Source organism: Pomacea canaliculata, linkage group LG1 (assembly GCF_003073045.1).
Source record: "Pomacea canaliculata isolate SZHN2017 linkage group LG1, ASM307304v1, whole genome shotgun sequence".
Classification (NCBI taxonomy): domain Eukaryota; kingdom Metazoa; phylum Mollusca; class Gastropoda; order Architaenioglossa; family Ampullariidae; genus Pomacea; species Pomacea canaliculata.
This window is the reverse complement of record NC_037590.1, coordinates 42,354,160-42,379,066: the sequence shown is the minus strand read 5'-3', so window position 1 is coordinate 42,379,066 and position 24,907 is coordinate 42,354,160. Positions and strand designations below refer to the sequence as shown.

Below are 24,907 nucleotides of genomic sequence, written 5' to 3'. Positions count from 1 at the left end.
GGGGATTTTTTAAAATATCTTTTACTGTGCATGACCCTGTGACCTTTGTGTTTGTGTCTCGCACAGTTCAGCTGGTGGTGTCCGTCAGACGTCGGAAGGTGACGAGCGTGAGAGTGGAGATGGAGAGGATCCCCGTGAAGCCTATCGCCGCGTGCAAGTCTGGCGGCGACATCCCTTCCCGGGGCCTGCAGAAGGCCGTGCCCGACAAGCCTCGCAGTACGTCCATCAGTACCTTTGTCACGTGCCAGCCATTTCCTGTCACCTATACTTGTGCTGGCTAGCTGCCCTCGCTTGTATCATTTGTAGCCTCGGCGTGGCCCTTTCCAACCGGAGAGTTGTTACAATGCCAGCAAACATTTGTTTCAGTGAAAATGTATCGGTAACTTTAAAAACCGCTATTTGCCTAGCCTACTTGTTGCCTATTTGAGGGTCAATAAGCTTGAAAGAGAAATTGTTGCAGACAATGGGGAGAAATGGTGAGTGATCAGAACCATCTCGTGGTTGGAAAGCGTGACGTCAGACGGCCACAGGCGGCGATGTGACCGTGGGGAAGTGGGAGGAGCTTTAGTGTCATGTCCATAACCTCGTGCCTGTTGGTCCTGTTCATATATTTTCCAATGGAGATAGTCGGGGTGCGATAACCGCCATCCACATCACGCCGCCGCCTGGGTTATCTCCTCGTGATAGTCAAGTGTCGTCATTCAGTCTTTCGTTTCATCGTGTGTTGTACAGTTTCGTCTTTTTTTTTTTTTTTTTTTTGTCCGGCTGCTTGAATATGATTTTTACCTGCCTCTTTTGCACCTTCAACGTGGGTTCTGATTTTAGTTTGGTTAAGGGCTGTTCTGATCACGATCCCAGGCCTTGCAGCATAGCATACATGCTGTCCGGCAGTGTTGAAACAGTACGAAGAAAATGTAAGGAGCTTTTTCGTCAAAAAAACATCAGAGAGAGAGAGACAATGGCGTGGAGAGATGCCGACAGCTTGTTATCACCACCAATGGCGACTGAAGCACACGCCTTGTCAGAGAGCGTTTGTTTGGCTGTTAGACCAGAGAATGAGAAAGAGCTGCTGAACCATTATGCGGAAACGTGAGAGCTACCCGGGTATCGATCCACCCGCCCGTCATTGACGACGCATAAAGGAGTAGTACACAGCGCGCACCTGGCAGTCGTACCGAGGATACCCGTCAGTAAGGAGCTGTGTTTAATGCCGGATTATCGATTGGCTGCTGAGACATGCTGCAGCTTTCGTGGCCCCGAGTGTAGCAGCGAGAGCAAATGTGAGATGCTGCACGTCCTGCCAATAGTCTGGCCCTCCTCGACGCCACGGAGCCTGCCTGTCGCAAGACACCGCACTCGCCGGACTTGTAGCATGCGCTGTGATTGGTCGTTACACGGCAAGCTTCTAGAGCTGACCTTCACCAGCAGTAAGTAGTCAACACCTTTTCTGTTGTTGCCCGCCTCTCACCTGCCTTTTCTTCTCTTGTCCTCCCCTATGTGGTCCTCTTTACCAATGGGGTTTGCTTTGATTCTCACCTGTAGCGAGAGTCAGCGAACAGTTGCAATCTCTACTTCAGACTTTGTCAGTAAGTTTTTGCGTAGAACACTCCATGACAAGTATGATCTTTTACTGTACAAGTTAAACCGATACACATAAGGGTTTTTGCACCCAGTGATGTATAATTACAGTAGACATTAAAACTCTACACCCCATGTTCCCATCAACTAGTCAGCCCAAACAGATCTAGCCGATTCAATGACCCTTTGCTTTGGGGCCAAAGGGATTTTCAAGGAAACTCTGATGGGGCGGTGGCAGTCACAGAGACCTGTCAACTGAGATTACAAAGCAAACCCCGTTATTGCAAAAGTTTGCACTTTCCTTTTATATGGCCTGGGCTCCCTGGTACACTCATCTATGCTCTCATGTATGCCTGAGTCTCCTTAATCAGGTCATTGCATTTCTTACCTGTGGAGTTGTGCTTTGTTCAGAAAAATATTTACAGCTATTAACTTGCCTTTTCTACTCATGTTTTGATATTCTGTCAGTTTAGCAGATAATGACAATGAAATTGGAATGTCTTTACTTATGTGCAATCCTCACACAAGGATCCACAGTCTTTCAGTATATGCAATAGCATTTAGTTCTCTATGCTGTGCTTTTATTGTGCACTTTTAGAAATAATAGAGCACCTCAGAAGTTATTACACACTAGATAATATTTGTTTATGATGGTAGTTTCCCTATTGAACACTTTCACCTCAAAAACTAGATATTTCTACAGCAGTCACAGAGAAGGGGTTGTTTGCCATGTTGCTGTGTTTATGTTCTGAGAAATATATGCAATGTAGTGAAGAACCCAATGACTCCATTTTCCCAGTGTACAGAAATAGCTTTTAGAAGAAATAATTATGAAGAAAATAATTGCAAGAACATTTAAGTAGAAATTTGCAGTTTCAAAAGAAAGCTTAAGAAAGCACTTTCAGTTGCTGTTAGACAAGGTAACATTAGCTGTTAGCCAAAATAGCACTCTCACTAGGTGCTGGACAAGGTAACGATCTTGGACAAGATAACACTCTCACTAACTGTTGGATCAGAAGTATGTAGCTCTTTGTGTAAATGGCATGTTTTTTTAAGCAAACAATTTGTTTTTACAATAGTAGTTAAGTTTCTGCTGTTAAGGTGATAGTGCTTTCATGAGAGATTTTTTAAATATTTTGTTTCAGGACAGAATCCAAAAGTGAAGAACTTGCAAACATTTACTAGCAAAGCCAGGGTTACATTTATCCCTGTGAAGAAGTGTCCTGGTTGAAGGCATAGCACACATTTTGCTGCTTCAAGTACATATCTGACATTACTTAAATCAGAAATGAAGAGGACTAAGACTTACCCTGGAGACTCAGTGCTGCTGCAGTCACCTTATAGCAAAGAAGCTGGAGATGACAATCAGCAGAGAATATGGCAGCATGCAGACAGAACTGTTGACAGTGACTGGGCCTCTCGACAGTCCCATGGATTGGCTCATTCTGGTGCACAAAGAGCTTATTTTTTCACAGAGTCTCATTTACAAGTACCTTTTGGTGCAGAAGGAAATAAACAACAGACTGCACATAATTTCAGAGGACAGTATGTGAATGAGACTGAGTTTTCACCACAAATGCCTCTTAATCAGAATAATTTTAAATATTCTGCCTCTGTCAGTGGCACAGATCCAAGACACAGTTTCCATCAAAGCTATAGTCCATCATTTCACCACAGCGGTGCTGCAAATCAGAACTGTGTTGGAGAGCAAGGGAATTTGTTTTCCAGTAGCCCCAGGCTGTTTCATGGACTTGAGGAAGAAAGCACATCATTTAGAAGCATTTCTGTAGGGAACTTGCACAATGCTTCAGCCAAGGAACATGCAGACAACCATGAAGATGGACACCTACAGAGAACTGGAGAGGGAGGCAAGCATGCATCATCACCATTACAGGCTGGTGTGCAGGCTGATGTCAGTAGATACTCCTTTCACTCAGATAATGATGATATGATGGAAGGTGTGGAAAATATGGAAGATTTTCATGATGGTGAAGAAATTCGAGTTAGATCCAAAAGCTTTTGTGCAACAGATGGCATAGAACTGAGAAGGCAGGAGGCTCGTCGAATGTCAACAAGAGGATCAGTAACAAGTGAAAGGTCATCAAGACTGGACCCAAACACTTACCAATCATATGCAGCTGGCATTCTTTATTCCTCTGGCAGATCTGAGAAATTCTTAAAACTTCAGCGGCACTTTGCTGTGCTGGAGAGAATAGGGGAACTGGACAAAGTTCTGGAAAAACCAGCTGAGACCATCTGTATCAGTCAGGGAAAGGGTTTAGATAGGCATCTGTTACCAACACAGGAATTCCAGTCCAAGGAGGAACTGCAAGAACTACACTCAGAACTTGAGGAAGCCAGAAAAAATAAAGAATTCTTTCATGAGGCAGACAAAGGAGCAAAATTCCAGTGGAACCCAGACAAAGATATTGGTCTGCAAAGGAAAGAAAGCAGTCTCAAAGAACTGGTGTCTGTATATCTGAATCAGGCTGATGGTGATACTGATGGCTATGCAAGAAGGCATGAAGTGCCAGGACGAAAGACTGAGGAGATTACAAGATCATTGTCTTTTGGTGAGTTGTGCGGCAAGTATGGTGGCTTTGTTAGAACGTGCCAAACTGAGCAGGAGTACAAGCCTGGTAGCTGTGACAACATAAAGAGTCTAGGCAAGGATGACGTGAAGAGTGTAGACAAAGACAACATAAAGGGTGTAGGCAGAGAAATACATCTAGGAGAGGATACAGAAGGAAATAGCACTTCATTTCATAAACCATTTCTATCAGCCACCATCTTTGGACACCAGCACAAGCCTGTAGGCAGTGACAACTTAAAGAATGCTGTCAAGGATATACCGTTTTCTGCAGAATCTGCCAGTTCTTCAACGCTTGGAAAAGAAAGCCTAAAAGAATCTAAAGGCAAAGATTCTAGTATAAAAGAACGAAAAGAGTACAACACTTGTGGTGCCCATGAGGCATCATACTTAGAATTATTGGACAATGCTTCCAAGAAACCACAGCAGCGAGCTTTATATGGCACACACATTGATCCTCCTCGCAACAAGTATGAAGTACATGTGGAAGAGGTGAGGAGGATTTGCAAAGAACCCGACAATAGCACTCTTCACATAAGGTCCACATCAGCTCCTCAGTCTGCTTACAAGAACCCTGCCTTGGGGATCATGAAAAGATCAGAGTCTCACAAGGAGTCTTTCTTTGGCTTCATTGAGGAGGAGGACAAGACTTTAGGTTGTGCCCTGCCTGGACCTACAGGAATAGAACAGTCACTGAAAAAGAACATGGAAATTGAAGTTGATGGCTCCAACAATCCAGCAAGTGTTTTGATGGTAAAAACTGACCAGGACTTGAAGAAGATGGAGACAGGTTCAGAACTCAAGAATGCCCCTCGGCCTCTTGCAAGAAAGTTGATGAAGATGAAACCCAATATCATTGAAACAAATGAAGGTGGAAATAGTTTTCATGGTATGGGAAGAAAGGAAAAGGCTTCTTTTTTTCTTGTGCAAAAAGTAGGTGATGAGGGAAAACATACTCACACAATTTTTCATGCATCACCATTTCTTAATGGACAGGATGTGCCAGGCATTCCTCAAGATAAGAGAGATTTTCAGAATACTGCTGGTCTGTGTCAAAACAATTTAACAACACCAGGCCTAGCAGCCCATGACCACAATGATCTACCAGAAAAGAAAGGTCAGTTCCTGCAGTCTGGCCCCAGCACCCTTGACCTGCCCTCCCCTTCTGTCACCTGCAGTATCAAGACGTCACCTAACACAAGTACCAGATTTCTTGTTAAGGACCTGAGAAGCTTGGTGTCTGACAATGAGTTCACTGCAAATACACCTGCATGGATGAAAAAGTCTTCCTCGGAGACAAAGACTGCCTCCTCTTTGATACCAAGTCAGTCCACACTAGGGCCGCCTCGTGCTTCATTAAATGAGTGTGAAACTACAGCAGGAAGAATTCAGCTGACAGACAGAAAGCTGTATCATGAAAGTGTGGGTCACAAAGGTGAGAGGTGGAGCCCATCTTACCAACATACTGACAAAATACCCCCATCAATCCTAGAGCATAAGACAAGTTTGAATGTAAAACAGGGGCTGAATGTTAGCCCAGTTCAGTATCAGAACACACCAAAGTTAGAAGCAAAAATGTGGGCAGGTGAAAACCAGGATAACTCACAACTGAGGGGGGATTCAGCAAAACAGACTGGGGAAGATCAGGGAGGAAGAAGAGTGGGAGATGGACATCATCACTCTCAGTATGAACTGAACAAGTGCAATGCTCTTTTGGACTTTCATGAAAATACAGCACCAGTCTATAGTCCTTTAAAACAAGGCAAAGGTTGGCCTGTAGAAAACAATGCATCATTTAGCAGCACTGACACATTTATTGTGAGAGAGACTGATGATGAAGAGATGGAAAGCTCTGGAGCATCTGTTTCACGCTTAAGGGAAATTTTTGGGCACAAGACAATTAGCAAATCGAAATCAGAGCCTGAACTTGCTTCAGAAGAGAATCAGCCCACCAGACCTCGATCAGCAAAATCACAAATGGATCTTTCGACCTTGGAAATAGATTATGATGAGAGAGAGAGTTTTCAGAAGACAGTGAGCATGCCTCGGACAGTTTCTGGTGAGATGCGGCAGCAGTGTGTGGGCACAAGCATTCCAGACTGGCAGAGGGACACTCTTTCTGAACAGCCCTTGGAAATAGCTAAAGCATGGGTAGCATACAGTGATAGGTCCACCAGGTATGAACCCTATCTGCCATCCGAGGACATTCTGAAAGAAGTTGCTGTGGTGTCTGAAGGACGGAAGCTTGATGTACCAGTCAAAAAAAACAGATCACCATCTAATGTCAGCAAGATGACATTAGAGTATTTTGACCAAATAGGAAGTGAATGGCAAAAAAGCAGAGCCAAATGTTCCTTGCAGCAACATAACAATGTCAGTTTGCAGCAGTCAGATGTCAAGATGAAGACAGGAGATGTCAGGCAGCCAGTACAAGCTTCATGGAGAAAGCCCTTTTATCCTCCCTACGGCAGTGCTGGAGATGTTGAAGCTGATGCATGTAGTAGCATGGAGCATTATGGAAGGAGACTGCCAGAGACCGATGACATGAAGCTCAGACACAACCCTGTACCCAGCTTTGCTGAGGCATTATCACCGCAGTGTTACAGACACCAGAAGATGAACTTTCTGCCACTTCTTGACATGAAGAACAATGGTTCACCATTTGACTCACAGTCTCAAACATCTAGTCACAGCCTTGGATTTTCGCCTGACAACTCGGCTGCCCCAGAAAAGGAGCAGATAGAGGAAAGCAGTCCAACAGCAATAGCTGTGGTCCATGGCACACAGAGACAGATTGCCTCAACAAGAAAAAGTGGCTTTTGGAATCAGGAAAGGATTCCTGAATTAGACTCGCTGCCACCTGCACCCTCGAGACCACCACCTGTACCACCACTGCCACGTCAGCCTGAGAAGACAGTGCAGCATCACCATAGTCTGTCATCTTTTTCTAGCTCCGAATTAGGCAGCGATGGAGAGGTTGGGGGAGGATATTGTGTGACCACCGCATCCTATTTGTATGGGCCAGAGGCAGGAGGAGGTAATTGAGCTTGTTTGGTATCAAGCACATAAGAATAGCTACAACAACAGTTGGACTAGTTTGATCTTTTCTGGAAACCCAGTAGTTCACGGTAATAAATGCATCTAGACTTAATTATGCTGTGAAGTAGCAAAGCAGCAGTATTTTTTTCTTTTTTGCAAAATTTACTCGTAGAAGTGTGTCTAAAGAAATACACATGCAGCAACACAGTGCTTAAAGCTGCATATCAGTTAAGTAAAAAACCAGTTTGGTAGCAAAGCACATGTAGCACTAAGACACTGCAGTCAAAATGTTTTCACTGGAAATTCGCTTGATCTTGAGCAGTAAAGCATACACAATGAAATGCTGATGGTGCAAAATGTTTTTAACTTCATGGTCAGCATGGAGATGGATGACTAGTACAACTGATGCCAACCGTACAGAGGTGATCCTGCTGGTTAGGTAATTACAGAGAAGCAGTAAATAGACTGGTCACACAAACTGCTGCAAGACTTCAGCTTAATAGATAAAGCAGTACACTGTGTAAATACCATCATAGATTAGGGGCCCTATCCGCTTAAGACTTCTCCTTACCATTCCTACCCCTCCATTTTTTCTCCCAGACATACAATAAAGAATTTATGCTGAATCCTTTTGCACACATAGCCAAAAACAACCTACAGCGATTTCCCTTGGATATTTATAAGTAGAGAGAGCTCGCGCCCACATAGGGAAATGCACTTTACAAATCCAATTATCTTAATCACAATGTTCATTGAAGAAGCCACGCTGAACCCCTTCATAATAAACTATTTTTAAAAAACCCACATTGAAGGTTGTATTTATTCCTTGGCACTACTTCCTTATTCATGTGGAGTTAAATGATGGGAAAAATCTGGAAACAAAGATTTAAGAGATGTGTCTTTGGTATGAGTGAGTTCTCTGTGTTTGTCCTGTGAGCACTCATCTGTTGCACTCTTGACCCGCCTTGTTTTTTTGAAGAATAAATATCAGCTAGTTCATGTGTAGTGCTATATCCATATAAATATGTCAGCCAGCATCTTGTCTCAGCAAGTGCTCCTACACCTGTCCAGCACTTTAATACTACCTGCACTGGGCTTGCTTTTTGCACCAGGTGTTCCACTGTTAAGATCATTTCCTCACTGAAAGCATCATTCTCTGACCTGCTTTAGAATTTATGATGAAGCAACCTTCCTGCATGTCCAAAGAATCTTGAAGTTATCTATTACTTTGATCAATATGTTCTGATTCTTTCTTTTCAAGTTTGTGCATGTTTGTATGCCATGGTTTGTTTCCATTTGAAATTATTATTTAGTTGGTTTCATTTTTAAGTTCATGTGTGCGTGTGTTTATGCTGTGTGTTCATTCAGAAATTGGATTTACTCTTACTTAGGTGTGTGCAAGCATCCTCTATGATTTATTTTGTTTCATTTTTTAAGTTCGTGTATGTGTGTGTGTGTTCATGCTGTTGTTTTCATTCAGAAGTGGTGTTCACTTGAATATGTTCTTACTTGAGTGTGTGCAAGCATTCTCTTTTTGAATTTTTTGTCATGTTTAAGTCTGCATATAGGCTATGTTTGTTTTCATCTGTTGTTATGTTTTATTGGTTAGCTTGCAGATGAGTGTGTATTATAATTTACTTTTCAGTTGAATTACATTGCTTTTGGGCGTGTGCCATTTTTGTTCCTTTTGGAATAATGTTGGCAATATTTTGTTGACCTGATCCATGCATGCCTCCTCCTGGTTTCTAGCCGTGGAGCCACCTGTACCACCACCTCCCAAGCAAAGCTCTATGCTGGCAAGTTCCAGCGCTACCTTCCCTCGTTCCCCTGCTGCTAGGCAAATCTTCCAGCAGAAACAACCACAGCAGCAGCAGCAGCAACAGAACAAGGATAAAAACACAGCAGTCAGCCCCCTTACCTCATACCCAACTACATCTCCTGCACTAAGATCTGCTACTCTTGGCCACGAGTTGCCTCCCAGCACTGCTCCTGCCCCTCCTACTCGAGGGGACAGCAGTGGTGGTGCATCCAGAGTGGGGCTGGTGCGGGCTGGGAGGAACTCTAATGCAGGAGGAGCAGTTGCGTCCCATAAAAGCAGCAGCAATATATCTGCTGCTGAACAGCTGCAAGTCCGAAGTCTGCCCCCTACAGCAGCCTCTGTGGGCTCGTCTGCCACCATTTCTGTTGCCTCTGCAGGCGCTAGTGAGAGCCCTTCTTCCAGAGGTACAGTACATCTACCCCTCCAATGCCACTGCTTTCCTTCTTGCATAAATCCACCTAGCTTGCCACCCTTTGCCCTTACCATGTGCTAGGGAAGAACCCATTATGCTACAGCTTCTTGTTTTAATTGTTGACAAGTTTTTCTTCTTTATTTTCTGTTTATTTTACATACAGTTTTGCATGTGTTAATGGCTTTTAAAAATATATTGCTTGAAATTGTACCTACAGTTCTGCATTTGTAAGTGTTCTGTTCAAAGAAATATTGCTTGAAACGTAAAGTCGTGCACCTGCTTTGTTGCCTTGCACAAGTTGTGGTTGGTGGTACCTGAGGGCAGACTGTCACTGTGTGCAGGTACTAGCACCCTGGAATGAGCAGTCGTTTATAGCAACTAGAAATACTTCTTGCGGGAATGCTGAGATAAATTATTTTGAATGTCCAACATACTGCTAGAGTGATTGCAAATTTTACTAGATACTTGAAAGTATGAAAGGAAATTAATGCATGTATATACTAAGAAAATCGTCTTTTATGGCTCATACAACATCTCAGCAGTTTTTATCATTAATTGATAATGCATGAGCATGAAATGGCATGAGCATTTAAAGGTCTTTTTAGTGTCTAATGTGAGCTAACACAATGCTGTGACTTGCTAGCTTTGAACGTACAATGTATATGGATACTGCGCTGTAAAAGCTCACACCATTATTATGTCTTACAAACACACACTTATTTGCCTTACTTTTTAAATAACAAATAATTCGTAAAAATAAATATACATAATACCAAATTAGAGATTTGTGGCCTGAATGCTGAGCAGAGAAAGAAGACCCGTCTCCATGTTGCACCTGTGCTTTGGCTAAAGTGTCTGCTGTGACAGACCAAGATTGTACCTCTAAAGACTTGAGTCACTATAGGATACTAGATATAGCAACGAAAGGTCAAGACTTATTACCAGTAGGTATGCGTTTTCCATTTTTGCTTCTGCCTGAACAGGGAGTTTACTCCTGTACACACTTATGCTGTCCTTTTGTAAGGAGGCTGGACAAAAAGGACAAATTCACACTGGCTTTGTTGTTGTGAAAGAGTGCTAATTCTTGTCTGCCTGTGAAGATAGTGCTAATTCTTCTCTAGGTACCACTGCCAACCTAAGAGTACCATCGATTGCTTCACCACAGCCACTCTCTACAAAGTGGCACTGTTGCTTATTTTTCTTAAAACAAATCCCAAATTCAGAAAGTTAGTTTAGCCCACTTTTGGAAGGCACTGTATGTTCTTCATCATCATTGTCAGTGGTCAGCACTATTATCATCATTTCTCTTCCTCCAGTAATAAGAGATTGCTGTAAGTTGTGGAAAGAGGCTGAAGGTTTTTAACCAAATGTATCAGTTGGCTTGGGACAGGCTTTACACTGCTAGCATTACGGACATAAATTCAGTTAAGCCTTAGCTGTCTTAACTATTTTACTGGAACCACCCAACAACATGTATGCATCATGGAACCTATTTGTCTAGTCAGTAAGAAAACCTTTTTTCATAAGAATGCATGTCAGCATCTTTAAAGATCGGCTTTGTCTTTTCTACAAAGTATTTTAAGTAAGTTGTCTTACTCTGATTACTCAAGAACTTAAGAAAAAGTTATCATTTGAATTGAGTGTAAACATCAAGTCACAAGCAGTTTAGAAATAAGGTCAAGTACTCGAGTACATATTGTGCACTGTTAAGTTCATATTGCGGACTTTACAGGCATAAAAGCACAGGCTTTGTTAATGCACAGGGAAAATAGACATGGTATTCTTCCTTAGAGCAAGGTCAGCAGCCTTGCGTTCTGTATTTAGCAGGCATTTAATGCAGCCATACATGCTTATGTATCCTTTTGTTCAATTAAATGCCAAGATGAGGGTCCCGGAGAATTTTGATTCATCATAGGTATCTGACAAATGTGAATCATTGGTGGTTTTAGAAGTGGTGCATTGAGCTAGGAGTATGTTTTGATAAACCTTTGAGAATAGTCAGTAAAATTTTATTCAAGCTTATTTTGAACTTCAGAGCATTTTTATTATGATGGATAAAAATTTAGCAAGAGAGAATAGTCTTGTATGCATGTAGAAGTACATATATTACACCCATGCAGTCCATACTTGTGAAACTTGTAAACATTTGTATAACCTTTTTGTGCTGCTAAGAAATGAGACAATAGTTTAATGAAGAAGTATGTTTTTAAAATTAACTACTTAGTAATGATTACAGTTTTTTAACATTTAATATCTTCTCTTCTTCTTCTTCGTTCCTATTCGCCCCCAGTGGAGCATAGGGCCGCAACCACACGCCGCCATCGGACCCGGTCCTGGGCATCCCTTTCTAGTTGGGACCATGTCATGCCAGCTGTCTCTGCCTCTCTGTGGACTGATCGTCTCCACGTCTGTCTGGGTCTCCCAACCTTGCGCCTCCCCTGTGGGTTCCAGCCCAGAGCTTGTCGCATTATATTGTCGGCTGGATTTCGTAGAGTGTGGCCAATCCAGCCCCACTTTCGCTTCTTGATGTCTAGGCTGGCAGGGTTTTGGTTGGTTCTCTCCCACAGGTCTGTATTGGAGATCTTCTCAGGCCATCGGATGTTAAGAATGCGGCGCAGACAGTTATTGATGAATGTCTGTATCTTGTTGGTGATGGCATTTGTCACCCGCCATGTCTCAGACCCATACAGAAGGACTGACTTTACATTGGTATTATAGAGGCGGATCTTGGTGTGTAGAGACAAAGCCTTGGAGTGCCAGATAGGTCTTAGGGAGTGGAATGCAAGCCTGGCTTTGTTTATTCGGCTTCTGACATCTTCATCTGTACCTCCGTCTTTGCTGCTGACTATGCTGCCAAGGTAGGTGAAACGGTCAGACTCTGTAATACATTCCCCATGTAGTTGGAGTTGGGGCTTCTTGCTTTGTGCTGACCCGCATTACCTCCGTCTTCTTGATGTTGATGGTTCAGGCCAGTCATTGCTGCTTCTTCTGCGAGCCGAGTGAGCTTTGTCTGTGCGTGTTGTTGCTTGTGGGACAACAGGCTGATGTTATCCGCAAAGTCAAGATCCTCAAGCTACCTGGCGAAGGTCCACTGAACGCCCGTGTTGCTGTTAGAGGTTGTTCTTCTCATGATCCAGTCTATGACGACCAGGAAGATTGTCGGTGAGAGCAGACAACCTTGCCTCACTCCAGTCCTCACTGCGAAGGGGTCAGTCAGCTTACCCTTGTGTATCACCCGGCATGTCGAGTTCTCATAAAACTGCTGGATGATGGCAATGAACTTTGGTGGAAATCCGTAGTGCTGCATCAGTTTCCAGATGGTTTCTCTGTCTACGGAGTCAAAGGCCTTCTCAAAATCTACAAAGGTTATGTATAGGGGTGACTGCCATTCGATGGACTGTTCGATAATAATTCGCAGAGTAGCGATTTGGTCGGTACATGATTTTCCCTGCCGAAAGCCTGCCTGTTCTTGTCGAAGTCTCCTATCTAGGGCGGTTTTCAGTCGCTCCAGGATGATTTTGGTCAACACCTTGCTTGGAATGGACAACAGCGTAATCCCTTGCCAATTGCTGCACTGTGTCAGGTCACCTTTTTGGGGTAACCACTAGGTAGCCAAGCTTCCAGTCTGCTGGAACTTGCTCCTGCTCCCAAATTTTCTTCAGCAGGGGATGTAGCATCTCTGCTGCGGCTGTTGGGTCCGCCTTGAGTGCTTCTGCAGGAATGCCATCTGGGCCTGCCGCCTTTCCAGAATTCAAGGACTTGATGGCTTCGATGATTTCTGTCTTGGTTGGCGGGTTGGTATTTACTTGGAGCTGTTCTGCAGCTGGGGGAATGTCCAAAGTGTTTGTTGGTGGTGGTCGGTTAAGTATTTCATCAAAATGCTCCACCCATCGTGATCTTTGTTCTGCATCCCCGGTGATGATGCTGCCATTCTTATTCTTTATTGGTCTGCACGCATTGGTGTTTTTCCTTCCTGACAGAATTCTTGTAATTCTGTATAGTCTCTTTGTGTTATTTTTCAAAACTGCTTGTTCTGCCTCTTCTGCCATCCTGTGTGTGAACTGTCTCTTGTCGTCCCTTGCGCTCTTCTTCACTTCCTTGTTTATCTCCCAGTATTTTGCTCTGAGCTCTTCTTTTTCATTTAATATACTCTTGATAATTGAAACATCCAGCTTGTAAACTAAATAGAGTGGGGCATAATTGTAACTGGTTTTGATATCGCTGAGAAGACTGGTGCTGTATGTAACCCGTTCTCAGTTTGAGAAACACTGTGCCTGGTGTTGTGTTGTCTTTTAACACCATTAAATGTGATTTAACAGTTATAAGCTGTGATTGCTGTTGTAAACAAACTGTTAAGGACCCACAAATGGTTTTGGTTTTTTTGTCCAATGTAACTTTAATGTGCTTGTTAACTATTGTCAGTACCAGACTTGCAATGGTGAATATCTCACATTGGTATATTCTGATAACACATTAGGATCTTATCTGGTAAATTCAGATACATATACAGCTGTCAAATAAGACTGTTACATTTAGATAAAAGGGTTAGATATAAAGTGATGCCAATTTATATAAAAGGGCTTTATATATATATAAATAAACCATTGTTATAATGGAAGAAAATGGAGAGTAAGCAATCTCATATATGGTGAGGTAAAAGCAAGTAAAGTGGACTGCCAGCACAAAGTGTTTTTGTTATGGCAACACAAAAGCACATTCTTATAAACCAATGTTGCATTTGCAGATGTAGGTAACCTAAGGTAGTAACAACTTCTTAAAAAAGATATTTTTCTTGCAGCTTTCAAACATCAGACAAGTGATGTACGTCGGCAACAACCACAAAATGTGGAGAAAGAGAGACGCAGACGAGAAGAAGAGGAGGCTTACAGGAAAAAGAGATTGGTAAACATGATACTTGCACGTTTATAAACATAGGCATGCCGATTAACCGTACTATACAATTTGACAGCTGAAAAAGAGGAAACTATCATCATTGTAATTACCATGCTTAGGACAGTTTCTTCTGCTGGGCTTAAATCCAACCACCAGGCCTGGTTGTGTGCAGTTAGAGCATTACCCATGACTATATTAGTAATACACAGCTCTGGTCCCTTCTCAGTCATGAGGTCTGTGCAGTTATTTTATTACCCGCTATTGAATCCTTTAAATGTGTACTGAAAACAGTACTGTAAACATTACTCCTAACACCCTTTCCCACCATGCTAATCCTTTTTCACACCCTTCCCTTCTTGTCTTTATCATTCTCAGTTCTTGTGACTTGGTTCCTCTTTGCGTATTCTGTATTTGTTTTTCTTCATCATTAGTACAGTTGTTTATTCTTAGTTCATGTGTTATTCATTTATCTTCCTGTCCCTCCTACACTGTCCGTGTCTTGTTCTTGTTCTTAGGTACTAAGAGTATACTTCTTAGAAGTGTGAGTATGCACTTTACAAATTTTGCATTTATTATTATGATATACAGCTCAGTAATGAGGTCTGCATGCAGTGATTGCTATCTGTGTGCAGGAGCAATTGTACGAGGAAGACAGGTTGAAAAGAATGAAGAAAGATGAAGCAGATGCTGAGGCCCGTCGCCATCATGATTACTTTGTGTTAGTAGGCATTGTCCACCAGACTGTCATATTACTTTGTGCTAGTAAGCCATCTTAGGGCTGTTCTGGCTGATGCATGGCCTGTGACATCATGCAGTCCTTGTGTGTTTGTCTTTGGTCTGCTAGAAGTTCAGTAAGATACAGAGCCTACCATGTCTGTCATCTCTTGTCAAGACACACCAAGGGCTCACCCTATCTTTTCTATTATTTATAAATAAGTTGCAAACCGTTAATTACAGAGAAGTGCAGATATTTTTACTGATTTAGCGTTCAGCAGAAAACCACTGAGAACTTTTAACTCTTGACAATTTACTCATTTACTGTTGACAAACATTGAAGCAAAACAGTTTCTTCTATTTTCAGCAATGCCCAAAAGTCACCCATATCACCAAACAGATTTGAAGAGTCGTCATCAGGCCAGCATGCGGGTGCTGGTCTCAGTGTTCCTCCAGAGCGACGGCGAGGTTTTCAGATCCAAGGCAAAGCTCGTGCATTGTATAACTTTACAGCTCAGAATCCCAGGTTAGTTGTGGTTGGTTGTATTTGTAATTTTGAGATTCACACTTTGAATTCCCTTCTTACTGTCTACTTCAGATGAGGTTTAATGACACGTACTTGTGGCCATTTTGTTTTTATTTCAGAGGATGTTGGCATTCAATGATTGAGTCACACTTTTCTTCCTAATTTAAATGTTTTGAGTAAATTGTGATTAAATTAAATTTTTATTTCAAATGTTGTGAAGGGTATGGTGTGGATTACCTGTTGTGCTTTTATTTATTTATTTTTTTTTAAGGATTCTCCCTTCTTTGCAATCTGTGTAACATACATTTGATATTGCAGGGAACTGTCTTTCCACAAGAATGATATCCTGTACTTGATGAAACAGATTGACAAACACTGGTATGAAGGAGAGAGGCAGGGAAGAGTAGGAATTTTCCCAGCCAACTATGTGGAGGTTTGTTTCTTTTCTCATCATTTGGGGACTTACTGCATGCTTAAGTGTGTAATACTTGTGTGTCTGACATATTAACTTGTGACAAATCATTGTCCTTATGATTAATGATAATTTTTAATCTTTGAAATATAGGTATGTATAGGGTTCCTTCATTCATAACCAGAATTATAACCAAACAAGGGTAACAATAAAGTAAAAATCTAAACCCCTAAACCAAAATTACACACTGAAGGTGGTGAAAGACCATACAAATGATAGATCTATAAAGACTAGAACAATATTAAAGGGATAAACTATAACAGAAAGTCTTTAATCAGCAAACAGTAGAACCAAGTATAGTACCTAAACTAAGTAGAAGTCTAGAATATAGGAATAGGGATCTGGCAACCAGAACAGTACACCACCACTGCAGACTTGTCAGGCCTCCAGGACACCAAGAGCAAGAAACCACAACTGGAAGAGGTCTCCAGCAACAGTAAACATCTGTGACATCATGGAGTAGTGACCCTCCATTTCACTTCCTTTCCCATACCATCCTCCTTTTCCCTATATTTCTCCAGATTTCCATTACCATTTGTGTGAAACACAGTTGCCACACATTGGCAGAAAGCCAGCCTCTATTTGCAACAGTCAAGCAACTAAGCTGGTCTGGTTTGGTCATGTGATCTGGCATGACATCTTGTTGAAGACTCCTTCATGGTACCCTGGAGGGTGGCCAGAGAAGAACTGGCTTGAGAATATCAAAGACTGGACGGGTTGTTGTGTGCAGGACCTTACTATCGCCCAAAACAGGCAACATTGGCTGGCCTTGTCATCTATCCATGTGCTTCTCTCAGCTACAGTCAAGGGACAACTGATTGACATTCCCCTCATAGTGCGAAATAACCTTCAGATGGAACCACTTTTTTCCTTAAAAAAAACAACAACATTGTCCATGCGTTTCTTGAAGAATTTATGCTATCCACCTTGTGACATGTTTAAAACTTCTACATAGTCTATGATATATGGTCAGTTTGAGTTATGGTGTGCTTATGCGCAAGTATCATCTAACTAAAGATGAGTGTTGCAATGTGTGTCTCTTTGGCCATGATAATTAAGCAAATCCACAATATTTGATCTTAAACAGATTTTGCAGGAATACTCATTTGACTGCTGTATGGATGTAGTCATTGTTAATTTTGCTTCATAGCATCTTTATTTTCTGATTATTTTACCATCATAAGATGTTACCAATGAATCCAGATTTTAAAATCTGCCATACAGAGGAAATTTGTTATGATCTGATCACATTTGAGTTTGCCAGAGAAATTATATTTGCGCAACACTAGATACTTCTCCTAGTGTGTGTGTATATATAATGTGGAGATAAAGATCTTGTTATAAGTCAGTTCATGCCTTGTACAGGTTGTGACATCCATTGAAGCAGCACAAGTTGCAGCCATGCAGGCAGAGGGACAGGCACGGGCCAAATACAACTTCACTGCCCAGTCTTCTGTTGAATTGTCCTTGCGGAAGGTGAGGCTGTTCTTGCTCCATGTGCTTTACTGCAAATGTCAGTGTGCGTGGGGTTATTGTCTTCCTGAGGTTTCCTTTTAAGGAAGTATTGCTGTATTATGACACCTTGACCTGTATAGATGTATATCTCTCATGCAAATAATATAACTTGACTGACAAATATATTTTGAAGCAATTTTTTTTGGTACAAGTCTAGATAAAACATGTCATTATGTCATCATGCAACTCTTGCATTCTGTTAGTGCATTCTGTTAGGAAAGGCAAACCTGATAGACTTCCACAAATTCATGTGATGACATTTTCCTACCTGTGGTTAGGGTGAATTTGTGGTGCTGTTGAGGCATGTCGATGAGAACTGGTTTGAGGGTCGCATTGGTGGTCGTCAGGGAATATTTCCAGTGAACTATGTGGAAGTTATACGTGAACCCTCTACTCCTCTAATCACACCAGCCCCATCAGTTATAACTACCCCTATGACAGGTAAGATCTTAAACTGTAAACTTAGGTATTGCATTATTATTTGGCCAAGTCTCTTGTGAGTTAGTTGTCCTTGCTGTTGTTTGTCAACAGGTCATGAGATTTTAAAATAGGCTGTCTGGAAAGATTTTCATATGCTTCTCAGCTGACCTAACTTTTTCTGAAATTATATACTTTAGTAAGAAGGCTGGAAAGATTTTTTAATAATAGTTTTTGATTTTAAATAGAAACACTCTTTTCCTTATATTGTCCTGCAGTCTGGTAACCTACCTTTCTGTGGTTGACATTCAAATACTGCAGACTGCTTAAAAATTTGTTTCTATTCCTATACCAGCCCCAGCAATGAAACACTTTTGTATTTCATGTCAGTCAGAGGGAAATAAGTGTTTTATAGTCTTTTTCGTTTGTAAATGTCTTGAGCTACCATGTTAATAGGAGGTACATAGTCATCATCATAGTGTCTTTCTAAATATGAAGTATGCATGTCTTTTGTAGGAACACCAGAAATGATGTCTCCTGTTAGTTACGATGCAGCACCAACACCTCCTCCACAACCTTCACCTAGTGCTTTCATATCCCAGAGGTCTCCAAGTGCAGGTCCTTATGGCTATCGACCACTGCAGCAACAGCCATCTTTTGGTCAGTCAGGTGGACCTTCCTCTCTGCTAGTCACGGCTCCAGTGGACTCTAAAGCTTACATAACGCTTTCTCGTCAGAAGCCAGAATCTGACTTTGGTGTTCAGAATGTAAAATCTCCCCTTAGTCCCCTGAACCAGCAGACAAGTAAGATGGCAAGTCCTGGTCAGTCATGGCGGACATCGCCACGACAACAGGGGCCTACCATGCCCACCTCTGAGCTGCAAGTAGACATACAGTCAAAGGCCAGCCCTAGCGTTGGGGGACAGGCAGGTGGAGGCAAGAGGCCAGATGATGATCTGGCTGTGGCCAGGTAGGTGCTGGGCTTGATTTCCTTGGTTTGTCTTTCTGTATTTGTAAGTATGGCACTAATCACTTGTTTAATGTATGTTATTGTAACAGTGGACTACCTTAGCATTTCTCTCTCTGATCTGACATCATGTTCTTTATTGTGCATTTTCCAACTTGAAGAGCTTGCCTTCATTACTCAGTAATTTATTTGAGATGCTCATTCAGTTAAGGGTTCTTTTTCCTGTGTCATCTGGTTCCTGTCCTGATGATAGCTTTATGACTACCAGGTATCGGGCACTCTATGCCTACCGACCACAGAATGAGGATGAGTTGGAGCTAAGAGAAGGTGATGAAGTGTTTGTGATGGAGATGTGTGATGATGGCTGGTATGTTGGCACATCAGCACGAACAGGTTGCTTTGGCACCTTCCCTGGCAACTATGTCAACCGAATATGTGAGTGTGCATTACCATTCTGCACGAGTTCAACTGTGCAGGCTGGTGCTTTTTCCATTAAGTCAAAATAATGCCAGAGAATCATGTGGGTCATGTCACACAATGCCAAATATTTGCAGCAGGTCATTGTTTTCTGTTTGTTTTTGCTACAGAGAGTAAAACTGAAAAACCTGTATTTGGTACAAAACAGATATTTTTTGGTTGCTACAACAGCTTATGCCAGTCTTCTGTGTTGTCTGCTTATAGTTTGTCATTTGTTACTGTGTGTCATGTGCTACACTTGATATTTAAAAAAAATCCATGTACTATGAGTCATGTTAAATTCCATGTTTCATCTGCTTACACTGCTTTATCTGTTTAACAGGTAATGTTATCTGAGAGGTTAGAACACCCATGTCAATAGTAATATTTGGCATGTTTCAATTACAGAGTGGCTTGAAGCAAGGGAATGACCCATCATGGAGAAGAAAAATGGCAGCTGTGTGCCAGTTTTCACTCAGGACCTGCCCTGTGCCCCTATGTATAGTCTCTGGCAACATGCTAGTGTCAACACAGGGCCTTACTTCTCCTTTCTGCTTTCAGGGCACTGACCAGCTGTTTCTTGCTGACCTCTTACCTATGCTGTACTCTTGCTTTGAGTGCAGCCCAAGCATGTGGGTTTGCTTTGTTTGAGTACGTGCATGCATGCAGTCACAGTAGAGGAGTGACGCTGACTGTGGTGATGTGTATGGTAGGTGGTGTGCCCATGGAGAACCTAAGGCAAGAGCAGTTTTGAAGGCTACAACTGTGTCATATGCAAAGAGGTTAGCAGAGGTGGGTTAAACACCTAGAGCCACATCTTTGGCATGCAAACACTTTAATCAGTGAGTAGGTTGTAAGCTGTGACAGGAGGAATGGGTATACTGACTAGCAAGCATGCTGCCTGTCTGGAATGTCTTGCCCAATCATGTTTGAGGATAAGCTTTGATAACATGATGAAAGTGTTAACAGATCCTCATTTAAAACCATCTTGGTGTTACTTTCTGAGGCAGCTGCCACTGATGTGGGACTGACGCCCAGCTGTGTTCTGTGCCATGCACACTGGACCTGGAACTATCTGGAGCAGGCAGTTTAGTGAGCATGCAGGAGTTCTTTGAGGAATGAGTGTTTAAGTTTTAAGAGTTATGAATGAGCATTTAGTGCGATGCAAGGATTTACAGATCACATTTTAGAATGGTTTATTCTGTAGTGGATTCTCCAGTTTTAGCCACCCTCTCAACTTTTATCTTTGCCTTGCTTTATGTGGAAACTAGTATGCAGATTAGGCGCCATTGGTTATGATTTATTTGTACATCTTCAGATTCAATATATTTTAGAACAAAATGGACTGTTATTAAGTTTATTCATTAAGTGGATTTTTAGTGCAGTTTGTATGTCTATATAGTCTTAGCATGCTTAAGTTGTACTTCAGCTTGTAGTAACAGATTCTTGGCTTTAACCATAAACAATGAAAGGCTTTATATGGTAGGCTTTCTTATTGAAAATATTATTCCTTCAAGCACAAATTTAGTAAAAGTTGGCTTTTGTGCAGTTTCTAGAGAGAGAAATTACATTATGAATTTTGTTTTCCAAAGTTGTTAGTTTCTGCTTTTAGTTAATCTTGCAGACTGTTCTTGCTCCTAAACATGATGAACATGAAATAGATGGGGACATGAAAAGTCTTGTCTTTTTTTATGAAAGTTTGGTGGGCAACATACAAGATCATTTTGTACAATTATGTTTCCCTAGCAAGGACTTTGAAATCTAGGTTTCAGAGGTGATATGTAATATAGTATGGCTATGTCATCTGATGTCTCAAAAAGCATTATTTTACTTGAGGGGGAAAAATTACTTTTAACTTATTGGGTTTTAAAGGTTAGGAGTTGAGATTGTTATCACAGTTAAGAACATGGAGGTAATCTTCCTTCTGATCATTATGCGTTTTTTCAAAGTTTTTTTTTTATGACACTTCAGAACAAAATGTGGAAGCTTAAGAGTCCTAAAATCATTGTGTAATTTCTCTCTCTGGACTCTGCACACAAAGCCAACTTTTGCTGCATTAGTGAAATGCAAAGTCATCTTGTACAAAAACTTTCACAATCTTTGTCTTGGAGGAAAAGGAAATGTTTACTTTATTTTTGGTAATGAGCAGATGAAAAGAATGTTACTAGGATAATCAAGCCCTTGAAAAGACAAGCAATTTAAAATTAAACTCCCCCCGTCTGTGTTGATGATTGGCTTGCCAAAGAATTTGCATCTGATTGTTCTGAAATAATTAAATGTTGTGGAATTTGTGATATGTGCAGCATAAAGCCAAGCTCAGATGAGGAACTTATAGCATGATCTGTTGTAATTATAAATGGACTTCAGTAGATGATTGTAAGTTCTGACAATTTGTTTCTACATCTGAGCTTGTTGCCATGGCAACTTCCCTTGGCTTCCAGCAGCTGCTGTGGCCTTGCTTTGTGTGCCTTGATGACATTGATGATTCTCTAGTTCTTTCCCCTGCAAAGCATAATTTACTGTCAAACAGGTAGAAGTAAATAGCTATTGTAATTTATTTATCAAACTTGAGTGTCGTGATGACTGGTGGTTGTTGATGTCCAGTGAATTATTGCCAATTGTCCAGTCATTATTGTGGCAACAATGCATTATGGATAATGCTATTGTCTGCTTCTATTATTATGCACATTTATATGCTGTCATGACATTTTGATAGTTTTCCTATATAATCCAGAGAGAAATGACGTGGATAGTCACCGGTCAATGAACATGTTGACCCCCAGGAAGATGATAGTGCGAGCTGTTGTTGAACAAAAAGGAACTGTTCTATATTGAAAAGTTGTTTTATTTCTTGTTGTGCTGCACAACACTGCCACCAGCAGTCGTCTTGTGCTTTGTTCTCTAATCTTGATACCCATAAATTTGCTTATTTATAGTCTGCCAGCATTTTCATCCTTTGTCTGAGTACAGTGGAACAGTGGTGGTGTGTGACCGTGATGCCAACTTCAGTGTGGCTGCAACAGGCTGCAGCTTCTGGTCCTAACACTGACAGTCTCTTTGCTCTCAGTGCCATTCAATTGGTGCTAGAAGAAATATGTGTGTTGTCTGTGTCTTTATTTTATGTATTTTGTCTATTCTCTGACCGAGGGCTTTTAGCCTTGTATTCTTGTGCTTATAGTGACATCACACACCTACAAGTTTTGTACCAGAAGGAATCAAGTTTTACTAATAGCATCATCTGTTCAAACATTATATCTTGCTGTTGCCTGAAGGTTGTGTTGCAATTAGATTGCCTTCTTCATAACTGGTTTTTGTGGTGTAGTACTGTCAAAACTCTTGCTAGTGAGAATGAATTAAAGGTGGTAAAAGGTAGACTTGTCATGTAGTTTTGTCAAGAAGTTTTGACATATTTCACAGGTATGTAGACAAAGATAAGTACCACCAAGACTGTTAATAAGAAGCTTTGAAATATTTCACAGCCTGCGGTGTTATTTTATTTTTTTTTGTGGGGGAGAGGATGGAGGAGGAGAGAATAATCATTGTCCATCGAACTGACTTGGTATGCCATATCTGGTAGTCTTTGTCCACATACCTGACTTGATACGCCATGATGTCTGGTAGTCTTTGAATTTCTGTTTCTCCTTTGCCCTACCCCTCCCTCTTTGTTTTTTTTTTTAAGACAGCCATTTGCTGAATTCAGTCTCACTGTCTATTTTAGCTTGTTTTAATTGCTGATGGTAAGGAACAAATATTGAAATGTTTTAAGTCAAAGATCATTTTGAATATGAATGATAACTGGCATGATGATATTCAACATTGCGATAGTTTTGAGAAAAATGCTGATCTTGCCTTAGGTTATAGTGCATATTTATTGCAAGTGCATTTGGTCTGGAGAAAATTGTCTTGCTTGTCATCTTCATGTGCATGGTGGCTTCATTTAAATACTGCCAAATACCCGGAGATTGTATAAGGTCATTATGTCAATACCATTTTCTTTCATTCAAATGTCAATGTTTCAGTTATCCGGACTTTTTGTCAAGTGTTCTTTTTTACTTGACCATTGTTACCAGCTGTTTGAATTTTTTTGTCCTTTGTTAGAAAGACATGGATATGTTACTTTAAACCCTACTTCAAGATTAGGATATCAAACTCCTGCAAACCAGGACAGTAAAAAAAAGTTTAAGAAACTTTGTGTGTGGGTTGATTATTATGCTGGCAACTTGAGGATGTTCTTCACTCAAAGGCTTTTTATATAGTGTTCCCTCTTACCTATTTCGTCTTCGAGAAAGTGAAGAACAAACTTCATACATGCTGTCTTGTGCCATATTTTGGCATATTTACAGCACCATTGTTCCTTTGTTCATTCACTCTTTCTGTAAGGAGACAGATAATTGACACCTCACTATCAAATAGTGACTAATTGCAAAAATTTAGGGGAGAAAGCACTCAAATAATCATCCTTTATCAAAAATGCATCTGTATTCTCCTTTCATTTTTATAGCAAAGTTCTATTTTATTGTGGAGCATGGTCTTCCATTCAGCCACAGTGGCAGTTTTTATATACCCATCCTCTATCTGACTGTAGTATGTAGTAGAGAATAGGAGGTTTTTATACTGTACTCTTGCGGCCCTATCCTCGAGGAGTAACAGGGAATAAGCTAAACTATACGGTACTGTTGGGACATCAACATTTTCTGAGATATTCACACATGCACTTGTATTTTTAACAGATCTTAAAACTGAGAGGATAGGACTGCACTGATTCAATCATTAGAAGACTAGTGTACAAAAGTAGGTTAATATAATTGTGCTTTGGTAAAGTATGTTTTTGCAAACTTCTCAGCAAGGTTCACCTTAGATTGAAAAATGTATCATTTATATGCATTTGAGAGAAAAAAAAGTGATGATGACAATGAATTCTTTTTTGAAAGGTCTTAATAGCGTGTCATTTAAAAAATACTTTTCTGGTCAACTTTTAATTAAATCTGCTGATAACATTTTGGCTACATTTCTTCTCTTGTCTCTTCACGTGTTAGCTGCAGCAGGTTTGAAAATGCAGCAACGAGATTTATCCTGCAACATTTAGTTTTACCTGTTCTTGGCGTGCACTTTGTACATGATGGTGTGTTTTTCTTCTCTGGAATTTATAATTGTCAAGATTTAAGGACAGACTTTTATGGAGACGTGTTAGCCAGTGGACTTCAGAGATGTTTGCGTTCACACAGCAGTGCTTTGTGAGTTCAGGTTCATGTGCAGGTGGCAGTGGTGTAAAAATAAAACTTAAAATGTAAGAACAAATCAGGATCTGCAGGTAGGGTGTTTGAGTCTAATAAGTGTGATAATTCTCAAGATATAGCAACGTCCATCACTTCTCATGGCCTATAACAGAGCAGATAAAACTTGTCTCCCAAATGGTCAGCATTGTCTTCGTTGTTTTACAACTGCATTTGGATGGATGTAAGAGTGTACGTGTTGCATTCATACATACCTTTGACTGCCCCTTAACTAG

At 41.1% G+C, this 24,907-nt stretch overlaps 1 protein-coding gene across 2 annotated transcripts; it reads left to right on the top strand.

Annotated features, from left to right (window-relative positions):
• The first annotated feature begins 240 nt into the window (after nucleotides 1–240).
• Nucleotides 241–24,816, top strand: LOC112562719. Of its 2 annotated transcripts, XM_025236164.1 has the most exons (12): nucleotides 241–1,427; nucleotides 2,724–7,205; nucleotides 8,957–9,430; nucleotides 14,237–14,340; nucleotides 14,964–15,049; nucleotides 15,413–15,571; nucleotides 15,890–16,004; nucleotides 17,409–17,519; nucleotides 17,837–17,999; nucleotides 18,492–18,945; nucleotides 19,211–19,377; nucleotides 19,807–24,816. In XM_025236164.1, coding segments are annotated over exons 2-12 (6,174 nt in total). In that variant the 5' UTR covers nucleotides 241–1,427; nucleotides 2,724–2,866; the 3' UTR covers nucleotides 19,809–24,816. The 2 variants fall into 2 exon arrangements, with proteins under 2 accessions (XP_025091949.1, XP_025091957.1); XM_025236172.1 differs by lacking the exon at nucleotides 8,957–9,430.
• Nucleotides 24,817–24,907: the final 91 nt, after the last annotated feature.

What these genes read in the sequence shown, in the direction of transcription:
- LOC112562719 (XM_025236164.1), top strand. Translation starts at nt 2,867, where the DNA reads ATGAAGAGGACTAAGACTTACCCTGGAGACTCAGTGCTGCTGCAGTCA. An exon ending in CTTACAGGAAAAAGAGATTG is followed by an intron (nt 14,341 to 14,963) that starts GTAAACATGATA and finishes ATCTGTGTGCAG; the next exon opens with GAGCAATTGTACGAGGAAGA. An exon ending in GATGATCTGGCTGTGGCCAG is followed by an intron (nt 18,946 to 19,210) that starts GTAGGTGCTGGG and finishes TATGACTACCAG; the next exon opens with GTATCGGGCACTCTATGCCT.